Here is a 13,512-nt window from a genome sequence, read left to right as displayed (position 1 = left end):
TGTTATGTTATCTTTAATAACTTTTATTGGATTTTTATTGACTAAATTTGGATGAGATTTGGAAGCATTTGTTTAATGGTAGAAATTGAGATTTAAATGTAAAAGGAAGAAATTCAGGTGAGTTTATTAAATTGTAATACATTGGTTATTTTTGGTAATTCTTAATCGTTTTTTCCTGATTAGGATAGATGATGAGGTTTTAAAAAATTGTTTATAGAGAATGAGGTAAGACATGGGAGAAATATATGGTTTGTATATTTTTATTAGGCATTATCCAAGACAGTTATTTTATTAAGATTTATGTTGTAGTTGTGTGCCACAACATTGGAAAAGAGAAATCTGGCTGTCAATACATTGAAGAGTATACAGCAATCAAAAATTGTACATTTACAGGAGATGTTTAATCAAATTCAACCAGGAGTGATTCTATTATATGCAACATATTGTACCACACAGTAAGGCAAGCTAAGGCACTAAGAATATAGTTTTTGAAGAAAAAGATAAAGTTTTAAAAAATAATAATAATTCAAACATAAATGAGTAATAATGTCCAAAATAAAATATAAAAATATTCAAGTAGCAATCAGATGGGGAGAGAGAAGAGAGAGGAGTTGCTAGAATGTAATTTTACAGTATTTTTAAAACTCTTCTTAATTTGGTTTGTGTTTTCTTTTTTTCCCCAAAATTCTTTTAAATATGTTTCTTTTTCTTTTCGCCTCCATGTTTTACTTAACAATATTTAAAAAAATTATAATAGATTTTTAGATTACATCCTTTTGAACAAGAAATAATATTTTAGAAACAACCACATTGCATTTAGATAGATAGAATTCTTTATTGGCAGTGTGAGTGTGAGTGGACACACAAGGAATTTGTCTGGTGGATATGCTCTCCGTGTACATAAAAGACAAGATACGTTTGTCAAGAATCATAAGGTACAAAACTTAATGATAGTCGTAGGATACAAATAAGCAATCAGGAAACAATGTCAATATAAATCGTAAGGATACAAGCTTTTTTGTGCTTTTGAAGATGATGTGAAATTTATGCTCTTTTAAAATATATGGTTCCATTTCAGTAAGATGCAATCACATGTATTTACTTAATTTTGAGATTTCATATTTTTAGATATTTATGTTCTGTGTTCTCACACGAAAGTTGACACCTGGACAAAAAGTATAGACTTACAGTCAAATGACTTATGGGCCAGCATCTGAAAGACAACAAATGGCTCTAACTATTCATTGGTTTAATTAATATATATATATACATATATATGTTTTTTTATTTGTGCTGATAAATAAATAAAGGGAAACTAGTATAGATCTATTTCAAGCTATTTAGCTCTCATCAGCTAGCCATACCCTTACTGGGATTCGAACCTGTGCTCTAAATACACACACACACACACACACACACACACACACACACACACACACACACACACACACATATATATATATATATATATATATATATATATATATAAAGATTAATATCAATCAACTATGGATCTTCTGTTATAATTTTGTTTATTCTTTTTCTTTTTTTCTTTAGTTAATTTAAAACCCTCTTTAAAAAGAGAAATGAAGAAAGTCGTAAAAGTTACCTCTTAACCCCATTTTTAGGCAGGCTAGAGGAAGTTACAATTTAGCGTCAACAAAGGATGATTTTTTAAAATTTCTTTGCTAGTCAAATTTGTATAGCTGTCTATCTCACCAAAAGGAAATTTGGCCGACTTACAGCAATCAAATAGGACAACAAATATAAAAAATGATTAGATCACAAATTAATGTTACTTTTGTGCACTTGTCTGTTTCCATGCAGCATTCATGGTAGACTATAATTTAACCAAAGAAGAACGTTCTCAGCAGTCCGAAGCGTCAACAAGTCAAGCTCCCAATGTAGTGAGTGACCAATAAAACACATTTCTTCACATTCAAAATGCATTTTATCTAGCACATGGCTCTCTTGTAGACACTCTGGATCACAAACTATAACACTCTAGATCACAATTAGATTGTAGCCTAAGATGTTGAACAAATTCATCCGTATCTAGAGCATACCAGATGAACTCAAAAGTTGGATTACTTTGGTAAACTATGGGTAAACAAATATTTCTAAGATTGAACACAGTGTACCATTATGTAATGAGATTCCAAGCGGTAAGGATCCCTGATTGTAATGGCAGTTGTCATGATTCAGGAAGAACGATATATGATGTCATTGCAGGATTCTGTGACCCGTCAAAACCGCGGTCCACAAAAGCGCGCTCGACGAAAGCGCGTATGTGACGTCATCACAGCGCGACGAAAAAAATTAAAAATTGAAATAAAAATAAAATTAAAGCAAGCCGATTCACATAAAGGTAAGGGTTAGGTTTAGGTTTAGGGTTAGGGTTAGGTTAAGGGTTAGGGTTAGGTTTAGAGCGTTAGGGTTACGTTTAGCGTTAGGTTAAGGGTTAGGTTTAGGGTTAGGTTAAGGGTTAGGTTAAGGGTTAGGGTTAGGGTTAGGGTTAGGTTTAGGTTTGGGGGGTTAGGGTAAGGTTTTCGCTTTAATTTTACATTTATCGATCACGGTGCGATGTTTTCGTCGCACTGTGATGACATCACGTATGCGCTTTCGTCGAGCGCGCTTTTGTCTACCGCGGTTTTGTGGTGGAACCGCAGGATTCTAATGAAAGGGAATTTTCCGGGCAAGGGTACTTTTCCACAACAGAACAGAAGATAGGGCAAAAGATAAGAAACACTAGTATTTTTGCACCTTACCAGCCACAGTCAAATAGGACCAAAGTAGAATGTCATCCCTTAAACATTGTACCCAAACCTCGTCATCTCTCCTTAAATCCAGGAAGACATTTCAAAATGTTTTTGACCACTTCCTTGTCTCCCAAGAACAGCAGTGCATACTGTCAATATCTCCATGCCTTTTCTCTTTTGTTAAGGGATGTTTTAAGAGAACAGGGAGGTTGAGATAAATGGGAAGTTCACAGAAAACTGAAGAGCCAGCCAGCTGCTGAACATTTCTATGACATTGTCACTGTGGTTTTCCCCAATAAAAAAGAGATATTTTAATTAACTGTGAGTGTGCTTGTACAAGTTGAGATATATTGAGGAATCAGTGCCTAAATCCACTGGTGAAGCAAGAGAGGCAATCAGGTAGAAGAGAATGAACAAGGTTCAAACTATAATTCTATTAAGAATCTTGTTTAATTTAGAAATTTGAACTAAGGGGAGAGCAAGAAGTAGCACTCAATACCCAGAGTTATAAAGTTGCCATAGGTGTGCCTGGAAAGAGAGTTATTGGACAGTTATCTCTTATTATTCAGCATCCATATTCCTCTCACAATCTCCAAATAAGAGCACTCCATCTTTCTTTACAGAAAGAGAAACTGACTGTTCTAGATGAAAGCAGAGCAGAGAATATGGGAGTAGATACAAAATACACAGTATAAGTCTTTACATTCTGGGATCACTCAAGATAAGTACATTGTTAGTTACCTAACTAAGCTCCATGCAAAACATGATAATTCCGAGGTAACTTAAATTGGTGCACTTTTCTCTGACACTCCTGTCTTCCTGCTCCACCCTTGTAACAGGGGAGCTCCAGTCGGAGCCGCAGGTCTTCTGATGCTTCTGGAACTTCCCAGTCAAGTTACCGAAGTCCGAAAGATGCTCTACGCCATCGCATACTGCACTTGTCTGAATTGCTGAGGGTGGAGAAGGCCAATCGTGAGGAGAACCTCTCCACTTATGTGGAACTGGTAAGCAAAGCTGATCGGGACAAGGCACCTTCCATCCGTCAAGCATTTGAACGTATCAACCAACGCTCCTCAGCTAATATTGCTCATCTCGAACAGCGTCTGCAGGATTGCTTAGTCCAACTGAAGAAATTAGAGGAGAAGAATTTCCCACCTGCAGACAACAGTTCCTCTTCCCCGCCCCAAACTCTCAAGGTCAGTGTGGCCCATCCAGGGCCATATAACATACTCAGGTTCCGCCCTACAGAAGCTCCTCTAATAGAAGAATGCTCCATCGCAAGTAGCGCAGAAAATGAACCTATCGCAGAGGCAGCCTCAAAGCAGCACCTTGAAGAGGAGGCCAAAAAGAAGCTTCATGAGCTGAAGAGCCAAATCATGGAGCTAAAGGACTATCACAAAGCCCTGGACAACCAGAGGAACATGTTAGAAGAAACTTGGAAAGTTGATAAAAAGCAAATTATGGAAGTCCTACAGGAAGAAAAGTTAAGGTGGGCCTCCACATTCTTGAGAACAGTGGTTCCCAGTATTCAATTTCCTTGCCATTGCAGGCTTGATTGTCCCTGGTGTCCTGTTTCCTCCTGACACTCATTATCTTAGAACATCACAGCTTTGTCTTTAGTGACAAATCCACGATGTCTTTCCTGCATATGAAGCTCTTTGCCTCGTATGCCACACTCACACAAAAAAGCACACAGTTTCCCCCCCCCTTGTGTTACTAATGTGGTATCACAATACAGACCATAATTTGCCATATGTCTTCTGATCTTTTCCACTACTCAGAAACGTCCTGCTTTTCTTGCAACATGCAAAGGGCATAGCCACAACCTCCTTAGCCAGGAGGAATGTTGCAATATGTTTTTTTATTGGGAAAAGATCCATCTTGTATGCAAAATGAAATATAGAGAATGAGAACATTTTAACAACAATTAATCCCACTTGGGATATCTTCAGTGCCATTATTGCACATTTAGCGATGTGCTTTCAGAGCAAAGCAGAAATATGCTAGCACCGGGCTGGTTTCTTTGCTGGTATTTTCCATCCCATAATCCTCCAATCGGATTGGATTAGATTATAACTAAACTAGACTATTTAAAAGATTCCTTTCTAAAAAAAGTGATGTCAGTGAATGAACCGATAATTCTTCATCTTTTTCTCTAAAAAACAATAAAATAATGTACCTACAGAATGAAATAAGAGACTAGACTGACGGCTGAGTTACCATTCCATTTGCTAGCGAATATCTCTGTTATTTCTGTTATGTAACCAAAAGGAAGTCAATCATTGCAAATGAAGACATTTGAGTTCATATTTATTATGTCTATTTTTTTTACCTTCAGATAATTTCATTTAGATAAAAGAATATCTGGGAGAGAACTGTTCAGAAGCATATTTAGCATAATAATTCAGCCTACCAAATTGTTCATCTACTTCTTGCCACATCTTTGGCAGAACTAGTGCCTTTCTAGTTCCAATTACCACTGGGCTCCAAAAAGTATTTTTCAGTATTAGATTCCGTGCTTTGATGAACCCCGGAATGTTTGATTTCTTTTGTTTTCACATTCCCAAACCCAGATGGCACTGGATACTGTAATCCTGTCTCCACCCTTTTCCAAATCCAGGATGAGCATAGTCACCCATTTCTTGTACTGGAAGTGTCAAATCAGGGAGCAGAGCCAGCTCATCATAATCCATTTACAGCAATGCCTAAAGTGGTGACAGTAACAAGATCAGCCAGTTGGCTGAGAGGTGTGGGGGAGGGAGAGAAAAATGACTTAGAACACAAGATCAGATTATAGAACCTCAATTAATGCCATCCTTCTTCAGGCACTATAACCTGGAAATACAAGTGAATGATGTAGTACAGCTAAATCTCAATGAAATCACCAACCTCAAACATGATCTGGCCTGCACTGAGGAGAAGATGGTGTATCAATCTTATGAGAGGTCCCGGGATGTCTGGGTAAGAGACTGCTTAACTAAATGCACGGGGGCTTTGCACAGTATTGCTCTGGTAGCAAAGAACAGGACATTGGAACAGGTTGCATATGGCTGGTTTGACAGAGTGCATAAAAATGGAGCAAAAGGAAAAAAAAAAGTACTATCCCATCTTACTCAATAGGCTATGTCAACTGTCTTTAGAGAGAGACCAGTGTGTTTTTGCAATAGGAAATGAAGGTTGCAACGATGTTAAGAGTGGTACAAGCACTGGCACAGTTGTTTTGTCTGCTGATAAGATCACCGTGAACCTGCTTTTGCATGTACTGCAACACCAGCATGTTAGCATTAGTAGCACACCTCAGGGAGATCTGAAACAAAATCTCGCATTAGGCCTTCCCCTTTTGTACAAGTCAGCATTCTATGACCAATGAGCATAGTATGAATTGGGCTGTTTTGGAGTCCCTTCAACTCAACCTTTTCCCTCTAAAGTTTTTCGTCTCTGTGCATTTGTAAACCCTGGCAGCCTTCTGAACTTGTTGGCATCTGTCTTTCTTGTCCAGATAGCACCATTTGGGTTAACTAGGAGCCAGAAAACTGACCTTCCTCTTTGCAGATACAAATAGAGCCATCAGAGAATTAGAGCACGTGAACGTGCAAATTGCAGGTGAAAAATAACACTGTGGAAATCCACCCGGGATTAACTAAATCAGTGTCTGGAAACGGGCTGCTCCTGTCCTGATCTCCTGTCTTTTCCTTGTCTTTGTGGTAGGAAGTGCTGGATTCCTACCAGACCCGGCTTGTCAAACTGGAACAGCAGCAGCAAGCCCAACAACAGGAGGCAATGGAGGTGCCCCAGGCCAGTATGTATAAGCTTTATGGACAGCTCATGAACCTTCTATTGACCGTCGCTGCCATTATCCTGGTGTTTTTTTCAACAATTTCAGCCTTTATCGTTCCTCTTCTGCATACTCCTATGCGGGCCATGTCCACTCTCCTTGTCATCGTCCTCATAACTCTTGCATGGAATTACTTCTCTGACATTACTGAGTCAGACTGGAAAACGTGGCTTTCTTCATCCTGACAGTCAGACAACGTTGGCATCCCTATTTCTGTACCTATGCTGCAGCTTCTCAACCATATAACTATTTATTTGTTTATTAAAATGAAATAAAAAGGAGCCTGTCTTTCTGTTCTTCCTTTTCTCCTTAATTGTTTCTCTAGCTAGGAAGAACTAAATGACAAAACTGCATGAAAAACATCTCCGCGTGACAATCCACCTCTAAATTCTAACATCCCAGATGAGCTGAAAAACAATGCAGGAAGGGTGAGGATTGGTATTCATGTTTGGTGTGGAGGTTCAATTTTTGGAGAAGAAGAGGGGAGCGTGTGCATGCATGTATGTTGTGTATATGAAAGCATGACTGAAGATGAAAGAAAGTAAATGAAATTTGATAGGTTTAAATCCTTCTTTACGCTATTCAGCCCACGATTGTTTTGGTACCTGAGACAGGAGATCCTATTGCATTCTAATAACAGAAAATATATCCTTCAGTGCTCTTCTCATCAGTGAAGGTTTGCACAAGAAAACTTCCCAAATATTCTATCTCATTGCTCAGATTTGTTTATCTCACACTTTTCTGCTGTCAGGGGTGTGACCCATACCTTTCAGTTTGAGCTACCAGTTTCACTCTGCTTGATTTCTACAGATATCCATTGTCAAAAATTAAAATTACATTTTGATATTTCTCTTTTTCCACTAATCCACAATCATTATACTGTCAGCGAAGGCAAATTCCCACATGCCTGGATACATTTCAAGCAATACACATTGTGGACAAAAGGTAGTGTTTTGCAACATCATTTGTAAGATACAAACTCAGCTTTTATACAGAAGGTAAACATTTTTGTACATCAATTTAGTCTGTCTCACTGCTGTAAGGTTTTTAAAAATAATTTTACCCATTGCGTTTCTAGCTAAATATCCCATGGAACATGGGTGATTTTAATATCAAATACTATATACAGAGTGGGTCCTTTTGAGCCATGCCGAGGAGATGTACAGAGCTTTAGGATGGCGAAAATGCTACGGCAAGTTCTCATTTATGATTTTTGCCAGAATTATGTTTCCTCTTAGGCATAGCTAGAAATCAGTATCTCCAAACCTCCTGAGGCACAGAAATTGCAGGGAACAACTTCATTCTCCAGCCTCCTTTCGATGGACTCCGTGCACCCACCCAAACACTTCATAAGGGGCAGAGCAAAAGATAATCAAAATAGAACTGATGTCTAGATTATCACATTATGTGGATACATCAATCTACCTACCCATTCATAGGAAGCGTCACCTTAAAGATGAGTGGATTCTCTATGAAAAAAATATATATGAGATAGACTTGCTTCGCAAAAGTCATACACTTTCCAAAGGATCCCCCTTTGTTCTGCCTCTTGCAGTCCGAAGGATAAGTAAAATATTAATTAAAGATACAATGATAGGGGATGAAAGCAACAATCCCTGAAGTCCCAGGAAAATCTCAGACTGTTGGAATATTTGAATATAGAGGTATGAACTTTTCATTGCCACCCGCTAAACAATTCTGAAAGGAAAGCAGAAACACCTCCCTCTCCCTAGGCGGAACAGAAGCACCCAACCTGGGTCACAGTCTTAAGTCCAAGGAACGGGTTTGTGCAATAGCAGTCCGATATGTTAGATATGCATAGGGAATCCATATGCTGCGGAAGGAAGGAGAAATTCTCACTAGGGCCCTCCTGGGAGGCAGAACTGTCTCGATATCTATCAAGAAAGAGCTCTCATGCCGGTGATACCGAAGAGTTAGAGGCAGATGAGACTTCAGTGCGGGAAGTAGAAACTTCTGAACCATCGTCCACTTTCTTGCCAAAGAGCTGCATTATGCAATTACGGAACTGCCAGGAGACAGACAAATGTCATAAAAGCATTTACAAGTTCTATCCTTTCCCACCACACAACATAGCACAATATCATCCCCCAAACGATACAATCCACACACACACCCCAGTTGCTTTCTGTTCATTACTTTTAATCTACCCACCTCTCTCAATTCAAATAATTTCTAGCTCTTCCGTTGGGGCCAGAGCAGGTTACCTGTCTGTTCATGAAGACATAGATAATTGGGTTGTAAATGGTGGCGCTTTTTGCAAAGAAGGCAGGTACGGAAGCCGTCAGGGGGTGAAAGGCATAGCCTGGATTGGCAGCAGCAAAACAGGCAAAAAATGTATATGGTCCCCAGCAGACAATATAGGCGATGATCATGACCACCACCATTCTTGACACTTCCTTCTCAGCCTTCTGTGTTGATTCTGACTCTTTCTGCTGGGCTGCAACCTATGTGGGAAAAGAAAGAAGTGAGGTTAATAAGGTACATCTCGGATCCCTAGGCTGTGATTTGGAACAAGAGAGAGAAAGGAGTTTACCATAGAAATTGGATTCAGATTAAATTTGTATATAGATATCCTGATGTAAGCAGGAGTATGGAGAAAATGAACTAAGGAAAATTGGGAATCATTCCTGGCAAAGGCCTTATTAGGAAACTGAAATTAGCCAGAGGACTTTTATAGAAGTGGAGATCATGTTAGGGGAGCTAGCTAGGTATATATTGATAGCAATAGCAATAGCAGTTAGACTTATATACTGCTTCATAGGGCTTTCAGCCTGCTCTAAGCGGTTTACAGAGTCAGCATATTGCCCCCACACTCTGGGTCCTCATTTCACCCACCTCGGAAGGATGGAAGGCTGAGTCAACCTTGAGCCGGTGAGATTAGAACGGCTGAACTGCAGATAGCAGTCAGCTGAAGTGACCTGCAGTACTGCACCCTAACCACTGCGCCACCTCGGTGTGGAGATCTTATTTGTGCTGCAATGTGATTAAGGATTTTCAAGTACAGTGACAGAATTAGGGCTCCATTAACAAAAGGTTAATTCTCTATATCGTTCTCTATCAGAGGCTTTATAGCAGTGATATTTTAATTTGGGAGAAAGTGTGATTTATAAGGAAGAGAGATCCAATCACAAGAGACATGAAGGAGGAATACATGACACCTGTGATATAATGCAATGTGTGTATTTACCGCACGGATAGCCAACCACACTTGCAAGTAACAGATAATGATGACGCTCAGAGGAAATATACAACAGGTAGTCATCAGGACAATCATGTAAGACTGGACACCTGGATCTTCATTGCCACTGAATACATCTGGACCACATGATGTTTTCAGACCATGAGGCCAGTATCTGGTTGGGAGGAAAAGAAATCCATTTTCACATTTGAGATTTGATTAATCTTTTGAGTCCCTCTTAGTATGTTTTACGTTTGTTCATATAAAATAAATCAAGAATGTCTGATGCCACACAACATTGACCAAGATAGAGTTGACATACGTATGACAAAGCAGTTTCACTCAGAATTGCTTGAGGCTTCAATCTAAATACCCTTGTAGACACATTCTTCCCCATCTCATAAAAATAAATGCCAAATGAAAGATTTAATGACTTGTAGATTAAAAAAGATCAACGATCCACATAACTAATTTCTCATTGAGAGAAAGAAAGCCAAATCACTGATTCTTCCCTATCAACATTCTTGATGAAAGCTAAGTCACTCTTTATGTAAACATATACATAATTGTTTTAGTTATATTGGAAAGCTACTGAAAATGATGAGAAGTCTAGTCTTAACGCATCTGAAGGACATCACCCTACTCCTTTGTTTCCAGCGATGTTGCTCTGTACCATCCCCTCCTTATACTTACCTACTCCAGCCAAAGATTGGTGGTGCTGTCCAGGTGCAAGCCCATGCCCAGGAGAAGAAAATACCACCAAGAGCCATTTTAGCATCAAATTTGATATTTCCAAAAGGCTTGCAAACGACAACCCAGCGCTCCCACGAAATAATAGCCAAAGACCAGAGAGCTGTAATGCCTGGGAAGGAAGATCAGAAGAGGATACTAATAACTAATAACTAATAGCTCTGTTAGATTTGTTTGTGTGCGTGTGAATTATATGTAACCTATCATTACATTATAGGAATTCAGTTTATTTATACAAAACAGCATCAATGGTTAGAAAGCTGAAATGGTTATACTGAAACCTTTACTAAATGTTCTGCCAGATGTCTCCTGGGATGCATGGGATTAATAGGGAAGCAACTCAGGGGCATGGAAAGAAAAGGAGCAGCATGATGGGTGATCTCTGAGGACAACAGGATTATAGGATGTGCTTATATTAGGGGGAAGAGGATAAAAGTATGACCTGGAGGAAAGGGATTGGGGTGAAAAGGGATTAATCAGAAAACATAATGAATAAGTACTTCTTACCACAAGCAGAGACCGTATAACCCTCCAAAACACACAAAGGATGACCGAGGATGAAATAGCCAAAGAACTGGTTGATGACGCTGATGGTGCTAGCAATAACCGTTTCGCCCAAATCAGCTATAGCCAAGTTCACCAAAATCCAGTTGAGCGGATGCCGTAATTTCTTGAATTTGGCTGTGGCCACCAATACCAAACCATTGGTGAAGACTGAGGCAACGACAACAAAGATCATCCAGAGTGAAGTTATGTTGTAGACCCATCGCGGTGCAATATGATAATTTGGACCTTCAAACGGGTCTGCCAGAAGGTGGACAAAGTTACATTTTAGAAGGATCTCAGCAAGCCTAACAGGGTGCTGGGCAAATCAATCAGGGATGCATTCTGCTAAAATAAGACAAAGTCCCTATTCTTGTAAATAATTCAAGAGTTCATCCATAGGAAAGTAGATACTTCTCTAGGACTTATAGTATACTAAGACCATCATCGTTACTCCCATCCTTCTACTGGGACCAATTTGGAGCCCTTCCTTATCCAGAACCGTTCCAGCGGCAACTAGCAAATTCCATTTCTGGGACCCCCTCTTCCGAAGGCATTTAATTGCCAAGGTTGAAGTCAGCTGGAGAAAAACCCACCTGGTCCCACAGAGCCGAGGTGGCGCAGTGATTAAATGCAGCACTGCAAGCTACTTCAGCTGACTGCAGCTCTGCAATTTGGCTGTTCAAATCTCACCGGCTCAGGGTTGACTCAGCCTTCCATCCTTCCGAGGTGGGTAAAATGAGGACCCGGATGGTTGTTGGGGGCGATAGGCTGACTCTGTAAACCGCTTAGAGAGGGCTGAAAGCCTATGAAGCGCTATATAAGTCTAACTGCTATTGCTATGGCTATTGTCAAAGTTTATCCTGTGAACCAACCTTAGCCTGCCCACCGACCCCAGTTCTGAGGCCCTTGCCAAACTCACCACGGGTATTGTTGCTGTTGGTGTAAGCAAATAATGAGTCCCTAGTGGTATCTTCATCATCGTGCTGCCGCCGAGCAGCAAATACCGCCACATTCGAGGCCTGTGTCATGGCCTTGGTTACTATCTTCCCCCTCGTTTGCGCTTCGTGCCCCTCTCTCCCACGTTCTCGTTCTTTCTCAATTCTCTCTTTCTCGTTGCTCTTCCTCTCAGGCCTTGATCAGCCTCTCCCATCCAATAGTCTATGCTAGGGTTCAAAGCCCTGCCTGTTTATATATCTACCCCCCCACACACAGAAGATTAAGCTTTCATCTTGGAGAACAAGATCCCCCAAAGCCCTTAAACGTTTTATCCCTTAATTGGGCTACAATGCTACAATTTGGCCTTCTCCCCTCCTCCTTTTCTTCTTCTTCCCCTCCTCCCCTGCTCATTAACAGCTTTCACGTGTCCTACATCACCAATGGTATCTTTGCCGGACACTTCAGGTGAGAGATGAGCATGATGGAGGGATTAGAGAGTCAAAAAAACTCCGCTAAGCTGATTCAGAATAGAATTTCCTTCCAATTTCTGAATGTCCCATTTTTTTGTACCTTACTCCAACTTTACCGTAACAGGAGTGATGTTTTTCCACCAAAGACAACTCCCCCAAGAAATGAACTTCAAAATCTTTTGACATAGATCTACAAATGTAGATGAGAGGTCTTCAGTGCTCTCTGAGCTTGGTTGTTTTCTTGCAGACATTTCATTAGCCAAAGATGTTATCTAGTTGGGTAATGAAACATTACCCAACTGCACCACCGAGGACCACTTATTTCAAGCCTGACCTACAAATATTCTCCTTTAGCGGAAGCATAGATGGACATAACTTGTCAAGTATATTATCCCTGGCCTCTTCAAATGATGACCAAACACTCATCACACCAAGCACAAAATAACCTTTTTCATTCCCAACACTAGACATTAATTATATCGTACACCAACAACTATTGAGGGATGGTCAGGATCTTTATCAGCAAGAAATTCTACATACATACTCAAGAGGCTACTATCATTAATTGACATACAATCAGTTTAAAGACCTAGCAAATGTTTTTTTGAAAATCTAACCTCTAAGAGTTGCAGTAATTGCATATGCATTGCTCTTACAGAGAGTTAGTTGAAATTATAAGGTAAATAAAAATAACGTAATTCATTGTGCATATTGGCATGTCACCCTTTACTACAATATCCCGACTGATGCATGTGGTTTTTAAATATTAGCTTTTCAAATTATTATTATTTTGAGATGAAGCAAAATGTATGTTTTTCAGAGCAAAATGTATGTTTCAATGCTGCCGTCTTTCATTCTACTGAAGACCTTTGTACCCTCATAAATCCAGGGATAATTGGAATTGACAACAGTGGACAAGTGGAGGTCAGTAGTTTGCTTTGAATATTTCCAGTTTCCCACAAACTAGAAAATAGGAAGGGATAGACCCAGAGTTGTTGCCTGTGAGGCGGTAAGAAG

The 13,512-nt window shown here is 39.7% G+C and overlaps 2 protein-coding genes across 2 annotated transcripts; one reads left to right on the top strand and one right to left on the bottom strand.

The window, feature by feature from the left end:
- The first annotated feature begins 1,831 nt into the window (after window positions 1–1,831).
- Window positions 1,832–7,084, top strand: TEX28 (testis expressed 28). The gene is made up of 4 exons (XM_087710909.1): window positions 1,832–1,907; window positions 3,599–4,248; window positions 5,585–5,720; window positions 6,468–7,084. Exons 1-4 carry the CDS (start codon window positions 1,833–1,835, stop codon window positions 6,777–6,779), a joined length of 1,173 nt encoding a protein of 390 aa, XP_087567035.1. The 5' UTR covers window position 1,832; the 3' UTR covers window positions 6,780–7,084.
- A 442-nt stretch (window positions 7,085–7,526) lies between these two features.
- LOC106550774 (red-sensitive opsin) lies at window positions 7,527–12,250 on the bottom strand. The gene is made up of 6 exons (XM_014068735.2): window positions 12,009–12,250; window positions 11,051–11,347; window positions 10,487–10,655; window positions 9,803–9,968; window positions 8,820–9,059; window positions 7,527–8,620 (listed from the first exon to the last, which is right to left on the bottom strand). The coding sequence occupies exons 1-6, from the start codon at window positions 12,115–12,117 to the stop codon at window positions 8,507–8,509; spliced, it is 1,095 nt and encodes a 364-aa protein (XP_013924210.2). The 5' UTR covers window positions 12,118–12,250; the 3' UTR covers window positions 7,527–8,506.
- Window positions 12,251–13,512: the final 1,262 nt, after the last annotated feature.

The sequence above is a fragment of the Thamnophis sirtalis genome, unplaced genomic scaffold, assembly GCF_051295495.1.
Source record: "Thamnophis sirtalis isolate CommonGarterSnake01/CBP01778 unplaced genomic scaffold, rThaSir2_p1.2 scaffold_3, whole genome shotgun sequence".
Lineage (NCBI taxonomy): Eukaryota > Metazoa > Chordata > Lepidosauria > Squamata > Natricidae > Thamnophis > Thamnophis sirtalis.
This window is presented reverse-complemented; position numbering and strand designations above follow the sequence as displayed.